The 16,533-nt window shown below is 49.9% G+C and overlaps 1 protein-coding gene across 4 annotated transcripts in view; it reads left to right on the top strand.

Annotated features, from left to right (window-relative positions):
• Hdac4 (histone deacetylase 4) overlaps nt 1-4,694 on the top strand; it is a 219,488-nt gene extending 214,794 nt beyond the window's left edge. For all 4 annotated transcript variants that reach the window (XM_059278737.1, XM_059278735.1, XM_059278736.1 and 1 more), the window contains exon 26: nt 65-4,694. In XM_059278737.1, coding sequence (XP_059134720.1) covers nt 65-104 — 40 coding nt within the window. In that variant the 3' untranslated portion in view covers nt 105-4,694. The remainder of the gene's footprint in view (nt 1-64) is intronic.
• The last annotated feature ends 11,839 nt before the right edge of the window (nt 4,695-16,533 follow it).

The raw sequence follows: 16,533 nt of genomic DNA, 5'->3' as shown, positions 1-16,533 counted from the left end.
CTGACAACTCTGTGGGAAAGGGAGCCTGATTGCACCCTGCCTGACCCCCTTCTCTGCTCCACAGGTCGGAGGAGGAGCCTATGGAGGAGGAGCCACCACTGTAGCCCAGCTGCTGTTCTCTCCTTTGTTTGTCTGTCTGGAAGCTCAGCCAAGAAACTTTCCCGTGTCACTCCTGCGCCCTGCCTTGGTGCTCTCTGAGTGCAAAGGGACACCAGGCGTGCAGCAGCAACGGGAGGCCTTTCCGCCGCCCTGGACCACAGGTCTGGAGACGCCCACGAACACCAGGTGTGGCAGATCACATGGAACACAGGACAGCGTGCAACACACAGGCACATACACGCGGAAAGCCAAGCACACGCTGGTGGGGTCCCCCAGGGAAGCCCACGAAGGAAGAAGCCTGTGGCAACTTAGGCAGAGTTGCTGAATCGAGTTGACATGAGGAAAATGAAAATCAAAGATCTAATAATACAGAAAAAACTTGATTAAAACTGGTGCTTAACATTTGATTCTTACCCACAATCCCACATTCTCCGTGTAAACCACTCAACTCATCTTGTAGCTTTTTTTTTTAAACAGAGAGTTTTCTATGGCTCTGGCCTGCCTTGTGAACCTTAGTGGGGTGCTGTGGGGGTTCACAGCTTAGTGAGGGACAGAGTTGGAAGAAACTTTAAAGAAAAAAAAGAAACTGGACAGAACAGAAATGTGAGCCTGGGAGTCAGCTGGAGCTTCTCGAAGCCATCGGAAGATGTGAGTTTGTGCCTTTTTTTATTGCTCTGATGGATTTTTTTGTGGCTGGGTTTTCTGAAGTCTGAGGAACAATGCCTTAAGAAAAAAAAAAAAAAAAAAAACACCAAGAATTGGTGTGACAGTGTCCTGCGGCTGGCTGAGCTGTGATGCTGGCCTGGCTTTACAAGAGTAGGCACCAGCCACTGTCCCGGGTCGCAGTGCAGCCGCCTTGCTTGGTTTGGTCGCTGTTTAAGGAAGATGAGGTAGTTCCAGAAAGCAGCGAACTGCCGGCAGTTTTGAAGTCCAACACGTTTTCAACGGATCCAAAGTGTTCTTTTCTCATCCGTCACGTAGCAGTGGAGCATCTCCATTCGGTTGTGAAGCATGTCGTAGGCACACTGCAGTGTTACGATCGGAATGCTTTTCATTAAAAGCAGGTAGCATGAAGTATTGCTTAAATTTTAGGTATAAATAAATATATATATGTATAATATATATTCCACTGTATTCCAAGCTAAGAAACTTGATTCTTATGAGATCTTGATAAAATATTTATAATGCATTTATAGACAAAGTATATATAAATATATATAATAAATCCAGACCGCAGAGGTCCTGGCAGGTGAAAGACATGTGTGTTAGCTCTGAGGTGCTGAGGGCTGGGGTCTGGATTGAAGCCCAAGGAATTTTGAGCTCCAGATTGGCCAGCTTCCAGATCGCCAACATGTTCACCCCTGGGCAACTTCCCTACCAGTTTGTACTTTCATTTTAATTATTTTCTAACCAAGCCTCTGCCCTCTCCAAGCCTCCATGCACATATGTACCTGATGAGTTTTTATAGCAAAGGATAGAAACTTGCTGTTGATTTTTGTATGAATTTTTTCACAAAAGATCCTGAAGAAAACATTGTTTTGTGGATTTTACATTTTTTTCCCTCACCATTCAGCAGTTTTCTGAAGGTGGTAATGTCTAAAACTTTTTCTTTCTAAATTCTTACTTGTACATTTTTTTTTTTATAGCTCTGAAGGTTGTTTTTATGGTTTGGTTCTGTTTCTTTTTGTACAGCAAGCAGAGCTCTGCTGTGCGCAGGACCGCTGCTGTCATATTTGGTTTTCAGAGGGAACCTCTCGGGAATGGCTAGCAGGTCTGCGAGGTACCCTTGCCTTGTCTTTTCAGGCTCCCTCCAGGAGCCGCACAGCCAGGGGCTTCTGTCTTGCAACACTAGTAGTATTACAAGGGTGGGCAGGCCATGTGAGCCATGAGGGCAGTCGGCATTAATGAGTGTGGACTTGTAACCACTCCGTCAGGATAGAACTCCAGCTCTAGTTTCCCAAAGACCTTTGAAGCGTGTCCACAGTGCCTGGCCCAGAGCCTGGCCCCGTACCTGTTCAGGGGTTTCCACTGCAGCCTCATAGCCTAGACTCTGGCTGCAGCCACAGCCCTGGGTTTGGAGCCTGTGGCTGCCAAACCGAGGCCTTTGTCACTTGAGCCTGTAGGAGCACAGGGTCCTGAGGGACAGTCAGTCTTTGTCTTTGCTCTTTTTTTTTTCTATAACAACTGACTCTTTTTACTGCTGACTTCTTTTCTGGCACTTAAAGCCGCCAATTTTATTCCAAAGTATGTGGAGTTCAGACTGGTAAGAGGAAGTTGAGACACTCAGAAGGGACACCCAGCTAAGTTTCTGAGTTAGGTGGCATTTACAGGGTAATGGGAACTGGGTCAGGCTTTTGACAGCCAGGCTGAGCACACATTCTTGGACTTTTGATGGCTGGGCTGCTGTGAGTCAGTGCAGAGCTAAGATGGTGGGTAGAGAGCAGGGTAGAGAGGTCTTGGGACATGCCTGACTCCTTCCTCCCTGCGGCTCCTCTGGCCCTTGGCAGAAGGAGCCAACCTGAGGAAGCCCCTGCAGCCCCTCCCTGCTTGTGGCACGGCATGGTGGCAGAGGCCAGCTAGCTGCTCTTCTGGCCGCCTTGGCCCATTTTCTGCACACCCTGCCACCTGCCCTCCTGTGCCAGCCACGACTCGTGGGAGGTACACATCATCTTCCTTTTTCAGGTGATGGGTAACAAACAGGCTATTCGGTGGCCAGGAGACTGTGAGAGGGACTCACTTTGGTCCCATTAAGTCACCTTTGATTCAGGGGCCTGGCCAGGGAGCCAGCTCACTCCAGCTTCCCTGTGAGCTGAAAGCATTACCTACCATATAGCCTTTTCTTCCCTTTGAAGACACGTGGCCCTTCCCCCCCAGTTATCACCCAGGACAGAGGGAGGGCAGAAGGTCGGCCTTGACCTCCAGGGCAGGACCACAGCACTCCCCTGCCTGGACCTTGAACCTTCCACCTTCTCCCTTCCTTTGCAAAGGCCTTGGTGGGTGCTGGCAAGGGAGCCGGGAGCAAGCACTTTACATCCCTTTAAGGGAAGCCCGAAGACACCATGTCCTCAGGATGCTGGTGTTCACTCACCCTTGGGTCTTCCAGCTGCACCCTGAGAGCTCATGCCCCACCAGCAGGCGGCTGTTCCCAAGGCCACACCCACAGGGACATCCCAGGGCTCTGGCTTCCGAGGGCCGCTTTATCAAAGTGTTTCAGTTTTTCTTTACCTTCAAATCTGTCCCCAAGAGGAAGGACCATTTTGCAGTGGTCTCCACAGCACTGGTGATGGACATGGTTGTGTTTCTTTCCGTCAGAACATTCCTTCTTCACTGGTCACAGCCACGTGCTCATTCCATCCTTCTTTTTGTAGACTTTGGGCCCATGTATTTTATGGGCATTGATACATATATAAATATATAGATATAAATATATAAATATATTTTTTTAAGTTTCCTACATCTGGAGGTTGCATGGACGTACGCCGGCATGTCTTTATATTGTATACAGATTTTGCACGCCAAACTCGGCAGCTCTGGGGAAGGAGAAACGATGCCTTTCTTTCCCCTCTCATGATGTTTGCAGATGCAGAAATTTTTTTCTGTAAAACAAAACAAAATCTTGAAGGAGAGGAGGGGGGAGTTTGAGTCTTATTGAACTTATTCTTAAGAAATTGTACTTTTTATTGTAAGAAAAATAAAAGGACTACTTACACATGTGTCATTAAGAAGAGTTTACCTAGCACCTTTGACAGAGAGTCGATTGTATCCATGTGCAAGCTCCACATTCAGACCCTACTGCCTGTCTCTCAAGCTGGTTGAGAGGGTTTTGTTCTGTTTTGTTTGTTTCCTTTTCTCTCCCTGCACAGGGCCAGGTGCACCCTGCCTGCTGTCACCGGCCTCTGGTTGAGAACCTGGGGTTCGGGTGAGTTCCCGTCTGAGCACAGCTGTGTTGACGGGTTCATTCCTTCTGGAAGACACGGGGCTGGGGTTCCACACTGAGCAATCCAGGCCTTTGTGAGCCCTGGGTCTAAGCGATACTTAACACTGGAGGAAAACATTTCTCCCTCTCAAGGACCCGGGCACGCTCTGCACCCGGCCTTGATGGCCTCTCTGGCCTCACATTGATCAAAGTCTGCTATGTAAAGAACAGAATGCAGACAGGCCTTGTTCTGGGGGTGTGCGCTCCACTGAGGAGGCACTATTTTCCAATCTGTAAGAATGTTAAACATGCTGTTTCCATGTATGCACAGGAGGCTGACCTCACTCAGCAAGAGCGCACTACAGAAGTGTGGTCGAAGCCATTGAAGCGCTGTGACATGATGCTGGGTGGGCTCCGCAGCCACGCCACCTTCACTCTGTAACAGCCTGTTTTCTCTTTGGTTGTCTGGACCTCCCCTCGGCGGCGCTTTCTCCTCTTGGCGGGGTTGGAGGTCATGTTTGGTTTTCTCATTCTTGTTTCATTTTGTGTGGTGGGTTTCACTGACCGGCGGTGTCCTCTGGCAGTCACCTCTTTCCACCTCCCGGGTCCAGTGTTTGTACCACATCACACACTTGTCACTCTTGTGGTGTAAATAAAGACTGCGTTAATTGCCCTCCCATCTCTGTGCTCTGCTTGTGGTCTCTCTCAGCATGTGTGCCTGTAATCCTGGGGACTGACTTCTGTGCCGAGGGAGTCATTGGGCCCCAACACTTCAACTTCAGTCTTAGCTAGTTTTTTTTTTTTTGTTTTTTTGTTTTTAATTGCTGTAAAGAGACACCGTAACCACGGCAACTCTTAAAACATTTAACTGAGGAGGTAACATAGTTTCAGAGGTTCAGTCCATTATCATCATGATGGGAGGCATGGCATTGTGCAGGCAGATGGGTGCCGGCTACATCTTGACCAGAAGGCAGCAGAAAGTCAACTGACTGTCACGCTGAAGGAAACTTGAGCAAAAGAAACCTCAAAATCTTCCCCTACAGTGACACACTTCCTCAAACAAGGCCACACCTCCTAATAGTGCCATTCCCTTAGGAGCTATTTTCTTTCACACCCCATTCCACTCCCTGGTCCCCAAAGGCTCATAGCCATATCACAATAAAAAAAAAAAAAAAAGCATTCAGTCCAGCTTCAAAAGTCCCCATAGTCTATAACAGTCTCAAAGTTGTTTTCCAAGTCCAGAGTCTCTTCTGAGGTTCTGAGGTACATGGCAATCTCTTAACTGTAATAACCTGTAAAAAATCAAAATCAAAAAGCAGATCACACGCTTTCAACATATAATGTCACAGGATATACATTACCATTCCAAAATGCAAGGAAAGGAGCGTAGCGAGGAAATACTGGACAAAAGCAAGACTGTAAACCCGCTGGGGAAACTTCAAACTCTGCATCTCCATATCTGATGTCAAAATGTTCCTCAGATCCCCCACTCTTTTTCAGCTTTATTGACTACAATACACTTCTTTCTCTTGGGCTAGTTTCACTCCCTGTTAGCAGCTCTCCTAGGCAGGTATCCCATGACTCTGGCATCTCTAACATCTTGAGTTCTCCAAAGCAATCTGGACTTCAACTTCACAGTTTCATGCAATGGCCTCTCTACTGTGCCTCCATTCAGGGACAACCCTGACACATACCTGGCCATAGCAACTTTATTCCATAACTCCTTTCTTCTAACCTTAACTTTTAACCTTAAGTTCTGCTGCTTGCTGGGGCTGGAACATGGCCCCCTTGTTTAATTACATCTTCACCAGCTTTCTATTTTACTTCACTGCCTAAGCTTGGCTGTCCTTGAACTTGCTCTGTAGACCAAACTGCCCTCAGACTCAGATCCACTAGCCTCTGCCTTCCCAGTGCTGGGATTAAAGGTGTGCCCCACCACACCTGGCTCTAAGCGTTTCTTTCATTTCTTTCCACAAGTTAGAAATTTAATGGGTAGGATCTTGCCCTGAGGTCACCACTCCCTTTATTCCATTTCTTAATCCATTTATCTCCTTGAACATAGAATTTAGCTCTATTCCACTTTCTGGTGCTCCTTTTCCCCTCAAAATTTTCATTTTGTAACAACCTGCTCAGTTTGTGCCTTTTCCTTATAAATCTTCAGTAGAGTTACCACTAATATCCACCTGACAGAGTCTATACTAGGCTGTTTTGAGATTTCTTCTGCCAACAGAATTAATCTAAAACTTCACTTTAGCCTCAGGCAGACTCTGGACATGAGCAAAAGGTAGCCATTTCCCTCACCAAAGTATTACCAGAACGATCTCGAGGCAACATACTACTCTGAAACCTCTTGAGTGAGCCCCCAACAGTTCAAATAACTCTTAGCACCTCTATCTTCCATGTTCCTACTAGTATGACTCATTAAGCAGTGCTTAAAGTATTCTACTGCCTTCATAACCCGAAGTACCAAAGTTCAAATTCCTCCAAACAAACATGGTCAGGCCTATCACAGCAATACCCCGCTCCTGATACTAACTTCTTTCTTAGGGTTTTTATTACTGTAAAGAGACACCATGACCATGGCAACTCTTATAAATGAAAACATTTAATTGAGGTGGCTCGCTTACAGTTTCAGAGGTTCAGTCCATTATCATGACAGGGAGCATTGGTGGTATGCAGGCAGATGTGGTGCTGGAGCTGAGAGTCCTACATCTTGCAGGCCCCAGATGCTATCCTCTCATGCTTTGCCTACAAGTAGAATCCAATGTGGTCTCATTTTCAGTTCCCAGTCATTTAAAGCATTTTGCTGTTGTCTCCCCTGACATTGTTTGCAGTCAGTTATGAACTGGGTTAGAACCAACCTCAGCAGTGAATGAGGCCCAGGGACTGGGACCAGGGCTGCATTCCACTGCTTGCTCTGAGACTCAGAGCCAGTATGCAAACTGCCAGTTCCCACCACTAACAACATGGAGCCGAGTACCCCATCCCCCTCCTGGGACACACAAGAGGTCCCTCTGCATGGTGACTGAGCCATCCCCACTCTTACATGTAGAGTTTGGTTTCCAGAGGAGAATTGTCTACTACCGTGCTTGCATCAGCCAGCCATCTAAAATGTATGTCTTTGCTGTAATTTCAGTTTATATGCCATAGTGTGTCTACTGTCCACTCTGTGAAACAAAATACAGTCCAGATGCCCCTGGCTCCAGGTCTCCTAAGACTGTGTGACAGCCTTCCCTGAAGCCTGGGAAGAGTTGTCCTACCATATACTCCTAGGGTTGGCAGACCTCCTTTCCAGACTCACAGCCTAGCATGGCCACCCACAGCAAGCAACCTGGGAGAGGGCATCCCCTGGGCAAAAGTTTGGGGGAGTGGTCCTTACAGGTTTCAAATATCTCCTAGTCTTCTAATTCATTTTGACTAAAAGTCAAATGCGTGCCAGCTAGCCATTCTGAGAAGACTTTATCTGTGATTGGATAAGGAGAAACTTGGAGAGTGTTCAGAACCATTCACTATAAAGTCACTATAAAGCCTCCCTCAGTCAGGCCCAAGCCACATCCAAGCCGTGCTGGGAAGCATGGTGAAGTCACGGAGTGGGAAGGGTTGCTTCCATAGTTCCAAGAACTGTTAGCCCCAGCCCTGCAGGCAGCAAAGCTTAGGCCTACTGAAAGCTCTTGCTTTCCACTTAGGAAAGTGCCGGCCTCCCAACATGTGCTCTGCTGTTATTACCGCCATTCACCCAGGATACTAGTCCAAACAGCTAAGGAGGATTAAAGGAAGGGGTGAGTGCTTAGGGCATATCCATTTTGCTCATGTGTAGACTGAACAAAATAAAGCCAAGGTTGGTGACCTGCTTGGGTGGGGGTGTGGTGGGGGATGGAAGGAGTTCCCTAGTATTAAGAAACATGTTCCCAGTCATGACCAGGCAGTGGGTAGAGGCCTAGCCTGTCCTGCAGCCCCGTGAGTCGTCCTGGGGTTCTGGAGAACCACTCTTCCCTGGAGCTCATGCCAACATCAGAGTGAGTGGCTGCCTGGAACCCAAGACAGCCACACCACACCCAGCTGGGGAAGCAGTTCCAGGTAGGTGGGAATCTTCTTTCCAGGACAGAAGGAGTCCAATAGTGTCCAGTTGTGTGGGAGTTGGAAGTGGGACACTGAACAAAGTAAAGCAGAGACAAGACTGCTTAAAGTTGGGTTTCCCCCGCAGATCAGGAAGCAGGTCAGACAGGGAATTCATGGTAAAGCCTTGATCCCATGGGTTTCCATCACAGCCACATCCCAATGTGTGAGGAGAGCCCTGAACCAGAATAGGAGGGCTGCTGAGAGAGGCCTGGCCGCTGAAGTCAGGTCAAGCTGAGGTCTGTGGACACTTGCTCTATTGAGTACCACAGTAGAAGTAGGGTGCAGTTTGTGTGTGTGAGTGTGTGTGTGTGTGTGTGTGTGTGTGTGTGTGTGTGTGTGTACACACCAATGCTATTCCAGCACCACCTGGTGGTGGTTCCCAGAATCACATCCTTACCCAGTTGGCTACCACCCCTGATTCCCAAGCCCTGACCCCAGGAAGAAAATAATTTGAGGTCGTGCCACTTGAATGTCAGATACTCAAGCCATTCCCCAGAATTCTGAGACTCCTCTCTGGGGTCCCTTGGGTTAATCTCTTCATCTGTCCTATAGGGCAGCTGTGGTCTTTCTGAGCCAGAGTCCTGGCCCCTGGCCCCAGCTCTGGCTCCCACATATACTCACCCTCTTCTCTTTTCTTGCTGGCTAGCTGTGTACTGTCAGGTCCTGTCCATAGACCTGCCTCCGAGGCCCACAGTCGAGGGAGCAGAATGCAGACACACAACACCCCGAACCAGTAACTTCACCAGGATGCTGAGAGGAAAAATGGCTTGAGTTCACAGGGGAGACAGGTAGGGGCAGGTGGAGAGAGGGCAAGGAGCATGGAATGGACAGCAAGAAGAGCCATCCAAGCAGTGGGCATGGTTGGGGGTGGGGACTCTGCAGATAAGCTGACTATGACTGCAATTCATCCTCTGAAGGGACCCAGCACCCACAGACCCTAGAGAGCTGCCTGTGGACTTGGGGCCCTTTCATCTGGAAGTTGTGAAGCATCTAAGCACAGCTGCAGTTGCCCAGCAGGGGATAGCCTGCAGGAGACACCTGGATTGGTCTTCTGACAGACTGAGCGGAAGTGAGAGAAGGAGTGGAATTCAGGGTGGTAGCCAGCTGCAGTATGAGAAAGGACTAAGTGGCTAAGGCTGACAGGGCTTCCTGGGGGCCAGTCTGGTGAGGCTCACAGTGCCAGCTTTGGAGCCTCTGACTGGGCTGCAATGGCCACCGTCTCTCCAACTGGAGATGGTAGCAGATACTTGGACACAGGAGTCTAGAGACAGAGGGACAGAACTTGACTAGAAATGCACATCAGTGTCTCAGGCTAGGTGTCCATCGTGGCCATGAAGCTGGGTGGGTGACAGGGTGGAGCAGTGAGTGGCAAGCTGAGAGAAGGTGCTACATCCTCAGAGGAGCTAGCTGAGGAGATGCAGGAGGGGCAGCCCGCGATGTAAGGAAAGCACAGCTTGTGGGACTCTAGAGCAGCAGTCCTAGGAAGTTAGCCATCCACGGCTAAAACGCAGATTAGGAGGTCAGGAGCAGGGAAGTCTCTCTCCTACGGCCAGGAGAGTGAACCTGCATCGCATACCTGAACATACCCTTCCCCATCCATCCTAACACCTGGATGTAGATACCCTACTAGGCACAGCACCGGGAACCACTCCCACCCCGGAAGGAAGCAGGCTCTCACTTGCCAGGAACCCACAGCTCTGAAATTTCCAACTGATGACTGGATGCACAAAGCTCCAGCGATGTCACTGAACTGGCAGGGCCACCAGCAGAGGCACGCAGACATTACTCTTCATAGGGAAGAGATGGATGTTCCCAGAAGCAAGGACAAGCGCTGGAGGTAGCCCCAGGTAACAGTACTCGCAGTGTGCTGTTGGCAGGACCTGGCTGTGAACCGACTTCTGGTCCCACTCTAGTATCTCCCCCACTACAGCCACCGTGAGCCCTGCTGGGAGAGACGTGCCCTTGCCCAACTACTGCCCAATGATAGATGGGGGCATTGTTTCACAGACCCCTCCACATGGCGTCCATGCCTGTCCCTGTGCCATTCTGCTCACGCTCTATTTTTATCTTTTTCCATTGAGCATCATCTCCGTGTAACAAATAGCATTTTCTTTCCCATCTTTTTCTTTCCTAACAGCATCATAGGGGTCTGGAGAGAGGACTCTGTGGTTAAGAGCACACACTGCTCTTGCAGAGGACCCAAGTCCGGTTCCTAGTACCCACACCAGTTGGCTGGAAACTACCTGTAACTCCAGCTCCGTGAGATCCAACCCCTGACACCTTCTGCTGGCCTCAGGCACTGGATGTGTGCATACCTTCACAGAGACACACATGAGTACACATTATTAAAAATAATTTAAAAAATATTTTAGGATGTTAGAAACAAAACTGAATATTAACAGTTTAAAACCCTCAGCTTCAGAAAGTAGCATTTTCTATTTATTTGCTTACGTGCTTAGAACCTATTAAAAACAAAAAAAACACAAATACCACCAATATCACCACATTAAAAGAAATTAACAGAGAAGAGGAGTAAGATGGACTCACACAAAACAAATGACTAACAAGTACAGCCAGTGGAATTGGAAATTATAGGTCTTCCCCCACTCAAAAGCCCAGGCTTGCCGGGCGGTGGTGGCACACGCCTTTAATCCCAGCACTCAGGAGGCAGAGGCAGGTGGATCTCTGTGAGTTTGAGGCCAGCCTGGGCTACAGAGTGAGTTTCAGGACAGGCTTCAAAGCTACACAGAGAAACCCTGTCTTGAAAAAAAAAAAAAAAAGCCCAGGCTCAGACACCACACAGACTTCTACCCTCACACTCAGGAGCAGAAAGCCAGCTGACACCATAGGCCACTGTCATGCATGCACTGTGCTGGGCGCTTCCCTAGTCACCAAGAAGTTATGTAAGGGTAGCAGGACTCTTTCTGGCTCACTGTATGAGAGGGTGCAGTCCTCCATAGAAGGGAAGGCGTGGTGGCTGGATTGACTGGGTCTGTGGCAGCGGACATGTAAGGCTGCTTGTTCACATCTCAGTGGATGAGGAAACAGATCTGTCTGGAAACGGCCAAAACTAACCCTCAAAGCCCACCTTTCCCCACTGACCTACTTTCTCTAGCAAGACCTCGCCTCTTAAAGGCTCCACAACTTTCTGAAACAACACTACCTACTGGGAAACAAGTGTTCAAACAGCTGTGTGTGTGTGTGTGGGGGGGTATTTCACATTCAAACCACAACACCCCATTAGACCTTGAACAAGATACTAGTGCACTGAATCCATCAAGATACAGAAATACAGAACCATCCCATGGTGAGGTGGGCTTTAACCAACAATGCAAACTTAGTTTAACACTTGAATATTAATATCTAACAATATGTTATCTAACAGATGGTCTGAGCAAGGTTACAGGATATGAAATCAGAAAGTAAAATAGGCATGAGACCACTTGGGTAATGACAAGATGCATCCAGGAAGCCAAGGCAAGAAGATCCAAGTTCAAGGTGAGCTTGGCCTACATAGTGATATTCTAGCTCAAAAGAAAAAAATCAACATATAAAAATTAAATATATTTCTATACACTATCAATTGATGATTCAAAATTAAGTAGCCAGATCCAAGCCAAGTGTGGAGGCATAATCCCAGGTCTCAATAGGCTAGGGCAGGAGGATCATGAGGTAGGGGCCAGCCTGAATCACGTGAGACCTTGTCTCACAACACTGAACTGAATTGTAACAAGATGAATCAGAGGTCAAGTGTACTGGCACCATCAGTACCGCAACCATGCCAGGATGCCCTATTGACAATGTTTTATGTTGTTAATGTTGCCCTGAGAGTGTGCTGGCAGAGTCTGGAAGCCAACAGTACTCTAGTAACAGGATAAGGATGACATCAACCATCGGTTGATGCCACAGATGCTCTGATAGTGTGTGGGACACCACCAGTACTCTGTTGACAGAGTATGGACACGACCGATAGTGTGGACGTCATCGATACTACGTGGATAGAGTACAGATGGTGTCTACAGATGCCATCAGCACTCCGCTAATTGAACATGGATGCCATCGACATTGTTGATAGACTGTGGATGCCACTGTGCCACTGTTGACAGTGTGTTGACAATACTGGTAGAATATTGACTGTTGAAACTCAATTGGCAGTACATTAAAGTATAAACACTGTTGGTAGGGTACAACCTCATTGCCACTCTGATAAGACTGTGTTGACACCACTGCCGTGCTCCAAAGGCATTGAACTCCCTTTGTGCATCTTTCCCAGCCCCATGTTCACAGAGGTCTCCCTCTAACCTCAGAGACTCCACCATCCCCCACTCGGTGAGCTCTTCGGGTTTCCTGGGCCTGCTCCGTCCCAGACGGCCACTGCTGGCCCACGGGGCTGTTCAACTGAAATCCAAATGGGATGATGTGAAATGGAGTAAAGGTCCGAGCCTGTTGGTCTGGGCACATCAGGGGCTCCATGGTCACACGTGGCTCCTCTCTGCCACAGCTGACATTTGCACCTCCAGAGGGTCCGTTGGGAGTGCCAGTGTCTGTGAACTTTACTCACAGGCTGGAGGTGGCAACTGCTAGTCTTTCTGCCTTTTGATTTTTGTATTTTTGTGTGTTTTGTTTTTTCATTGAAAATTTTTCCATTGAAACGTGGCCTCCCAGGCCCACGTGCGCGTGGGGAACGTGCAGCTAGTTCTCGTGCTACCTGAAGGCTGACTCGGTGGGTTGGAAGCTGCTGTGTATCTAAAGCGCCGTGTACCGAAGCCAGCAGAGGTGACCATAGGCAGCTGGAGAAGGCTGTGATGAGCACAGGGTGCAAGCCCAGACCAGGAGGGTTAGCTTTCCCATGCCTACTGCCATCCCAGGGAAAGTCATTTATTTTGTTCCCCAAACAGCCTTTGAGTGAGCGAGCTGGCAGCACCGACCGACTCCTGGCCCACAGCTTGGCTCTTAGAGGAGGACTGGCCTGGAAAGTAAGCCAAACCAATCCCTGGGAAAGCTAGGACTAGAGATGTAGAGGCCCCCTTGGAGCAGGCATCTCCCAGGGCACCGAGCAGGATGAGAGGACAGAGGAAGAGCCATCATGCCCAGGGGAGACGGAGGGTGGGGCCAGCATCAGGGTCCTCAGCTGGGCGGCGCTGTATATAGGGCGGGCCTCAGCCTTCTGTGTGGGGGAAACATCTGGTTCTGATCCTTGTCATCCAGAGTGAGAGAGTATTCTGGGTGGTGAGAGGAAGGGCCCGGAGTTCTGGCATCCTCCACAGGCATGCAGTGGGGTCCATGGGTCTGGCAGATTCTGTTTAGCCCAGCCTCATCTGGTGCACTGGCCATTGTTGGAGGCCGTGTGCCATCAGCCGAGAAGCAGAGGATGGACAGGCTGGCCATGGCTAGGGAGCAGTGCTGGCATGACCTCTGGTGGCCCGGGGCTGGGGACAGGTGTGAACTCATCTCTGATACCTTTGGTTCCACTAGTCAGGGGGAGTGTCCTCTTCTCTTCAGAATTCTCAAGTATCACAGTTCCCATGTAAGTCCTTTAGTGTTCGCGTGGGAAGAGGGCCCAATCCTCCCACAGGGGCCTAAAGAGCCTAGCATAGCTCCTTCCACAGAGCTGCCCTATATCTCTACTCTGAGGTGCTCAGAACATTCTCTCCTCTGGGTCTGTTTCCTGGTCTAAACTTTAGACTCTAAAGTCTACACCCTGCTGGCTCCACGTCTATTAATGTCTTCAATGATCTCACCCTTTGATGCACCGTGGCTGGGAGCCACTGTCAGGGAGACAGATGTGAGCAAACAGCTGCATGTGAGTGTGCTGGGAACTCTGCCCCGACGGAGCCTTCCTGCCTCGGAGCCTGAGGCCCCTTGGACTGGCGACCTGCAGGGACACACCCCCAGGGGAAGTGTAACACCACGCTGAGGGGACATGAGCTTGGCTCAGCATGGATGTTTTCGTCTTGTATCATAGCTGTAGCCCTGTGTTTTCTCTTTCTACCGCCAAGTCCAAACTGACACGTGCCTTCAGCCATTCGACTCAGCAAAGCTGCCTGAGGCCAGGCTGCTCGGAGGGCTGAGTGGGGTCTAGGGGTACCGATGCTGTTTGGCTACTCATGGGGTGAGAATGGCATGACCTGGAGGAGCAGCTGTGTGGACAAAAGCAAGTGACCCTCTGGCCACATATGCCAAGGTCCCGTTCTACGACACCCGGTAAAGAAGGTTATATTGGTAAATTGTTATGTGCGCTTTGAGTTCACTGAGATGCTGGGTTGGGCCCTCCCTACTTCAGACCCGAGCATGGTTGTGTCAAGTGTCTTCCAGCTCAACCTGAGACGGGAAACGGCCTAAAAATAGAAACACTGTGTTCTGGAGAACAACCAGAAGGGAAACCATTTCCAACAGAGGTTGCTACTGTTTATCACGTGACACAAAAGTGCCTGAAGTGCAAGCCGCTGACTGTCTCAGCCTCCCTGTCGTTTCTGCTGGATGATGTTATCTCTCCTCTGTTCTCGGCTCTTTCATTGGGAAGCTCAGTCGAGGAAAAACTGCCCCGCTGTCTGGAGTCTTGACTAAGAATTCGAGCGTGCTCACTCCAGCATGGCTTCTCCGGTCATCTGGATGCTGCGGCTGCTCCAGTTGGATGGGGTTTTGTGATCCAGCAGCTGCTTCTACCTGCTACTTACTGTCTATTCTTTCACTTGTGCCTGCTGTATACTTTGTAAAAGCATTCATCTGACACGGAAAGCAGTCTCCACCCTGCGCACAACACCATCCTCGCTGTGAATGAACTTGTCTCAAAGTCCTGCTTCCTGTGGTCCCCGGCCTCCGACAGGCATAGATCTGAGGCCTCCCCCAACCAGACCTTAAGGCAAAGTTAACTTCAGCTAAAGTCACACCCGAGTCACTAAGGATGGGATTCCCCTCAGCTTCCTGCTGAGGTGGAAATATGGAGAAGCAGAAAGTGCCCAGACAGGAAGTAAGACAAGAAGGGTCCTTGAGGATTTGGGCTAATTCTCAGGAGTCTGAACACTGCCCTGGGGAGAGCCCAGTGAGGTAACTCATGGACCAGGCAACTAAAACCTCTCTATCAGGCTGCAGGGCCCTGAGAGCCCACAGGGTCCCAGGGCTGGTGGGTGACCAGGCAACTAAGACCTCTCTATCAGGCTGCAGGGCCCTGAGAGCCCACAGGGTCCCAGAGCTGGTGGATGACCAGGTGGTGGGGCCCTAAGGTCTGAACAGGCCACCAACAGGACTCACAGCTTTTACACAGGAATTCCCTCAGGCCCCTAGAGCAAGAGTAGATCATAGGCCTGACCCCCAGCCCAGCTCTGAGATGCTCCAGGGATGCACTGGGCCACAGCTGCAGCCACCCACAGAGGAGGCTGCGTCCCAGTGCTGGGGAGGCATGTGGCAAAGCAGAGCACATACTTCTGTCCGAAAATAGATTTTATCTGAAGAAGAAACAGATGGGGAGGGAGTCGGCTTCATCTTTAATGGAAAGCGCAGGAAGCAGGGGGGAGCCTGCTGGGCCTAGCCCCTTTCCTCCAGTCTCTGAGGACAAGCTTGGAAACCCCCACAGGCCCTGGGGCATTGAAGCAGCTGGTAAGGCCTGAGCAGGCTGGGGGAGGTTGGGCAGGTGTCCTGAGGGAGCTGGCTGCGGAATCTGATGTCCCTTCCTCCCTCGGCAAAGCCAGAGGGTCAGGAAAGGCCTCAGCCCTGGCCTCAGCCCTTGATCACACCCACCAGGCATGGTGGAATCAAGGCCACAGACGTTGGCAGGTGAGGGCCTTCGCCTGGACAACCTCCCCCGGGTGGGTGAACAAGGGATTCCTGGGCAGCCCCCTCCAAGCTAGGTCTAGGACCTCAGCTCTGCTGCCAGGATTGTTAAACTGCCAGACTGGCAAGGTAGACCAGTGAAGCATCTAGAATGTAGCTGCCAGGGATTCTGAATGCTGCAGCCCACTCCCACTGTCTGCACAGCTGACTCTAAGTCTTTTCTGGTCAGTGTCTCCAAACATCGGCAACTGTGTCTTCACTCACAATACCATTGCTCCTAGCTTCACTGTCCAGCACCCAAAGGCTCAGTTTCCATGTTTCTCATGGAAACAGTCTGTTCACTTGACCAAACCTACTCGCTTTATCCGGGATAATTATTCTCGCAAGACCAGGTTAAGCGGAGTCTTTGGGACAGAAGTGCCTTAGAAAGGGTCTAGGTCCACACCCAAGCTGAGGGCACATTTATTCCCTCCTAGGCAGTGGGCCATTGAAGCCTGGGGTGGACCACAGTAATGTGTGTTTGTAGCAACAGAGACTACACACACACACACACACACACACACACACACACACACACACACACACACGTCTTGGATGGGAGGTGGTCCAAAATACTCTGGCACTTACAC

The sequence above is a fragment of the Peromyscus eremicus genome, chromosome 13 (genome assembly GCF_949786415.1).
Source record: "Peromyscus eremicus chromosome 13, PerEre_H2_v1, whole genome shotgun sequence".
Classification (NCBI taxonomy): Eukaryota; Metazoa; Chordata; class Mammalia; order Rodentia; family Cricetidae; genus Peromyscus; species Peromyscus eremicus.
This window is presented reverse-complemented; position numbering and strand designations above follow the sequence as displayed.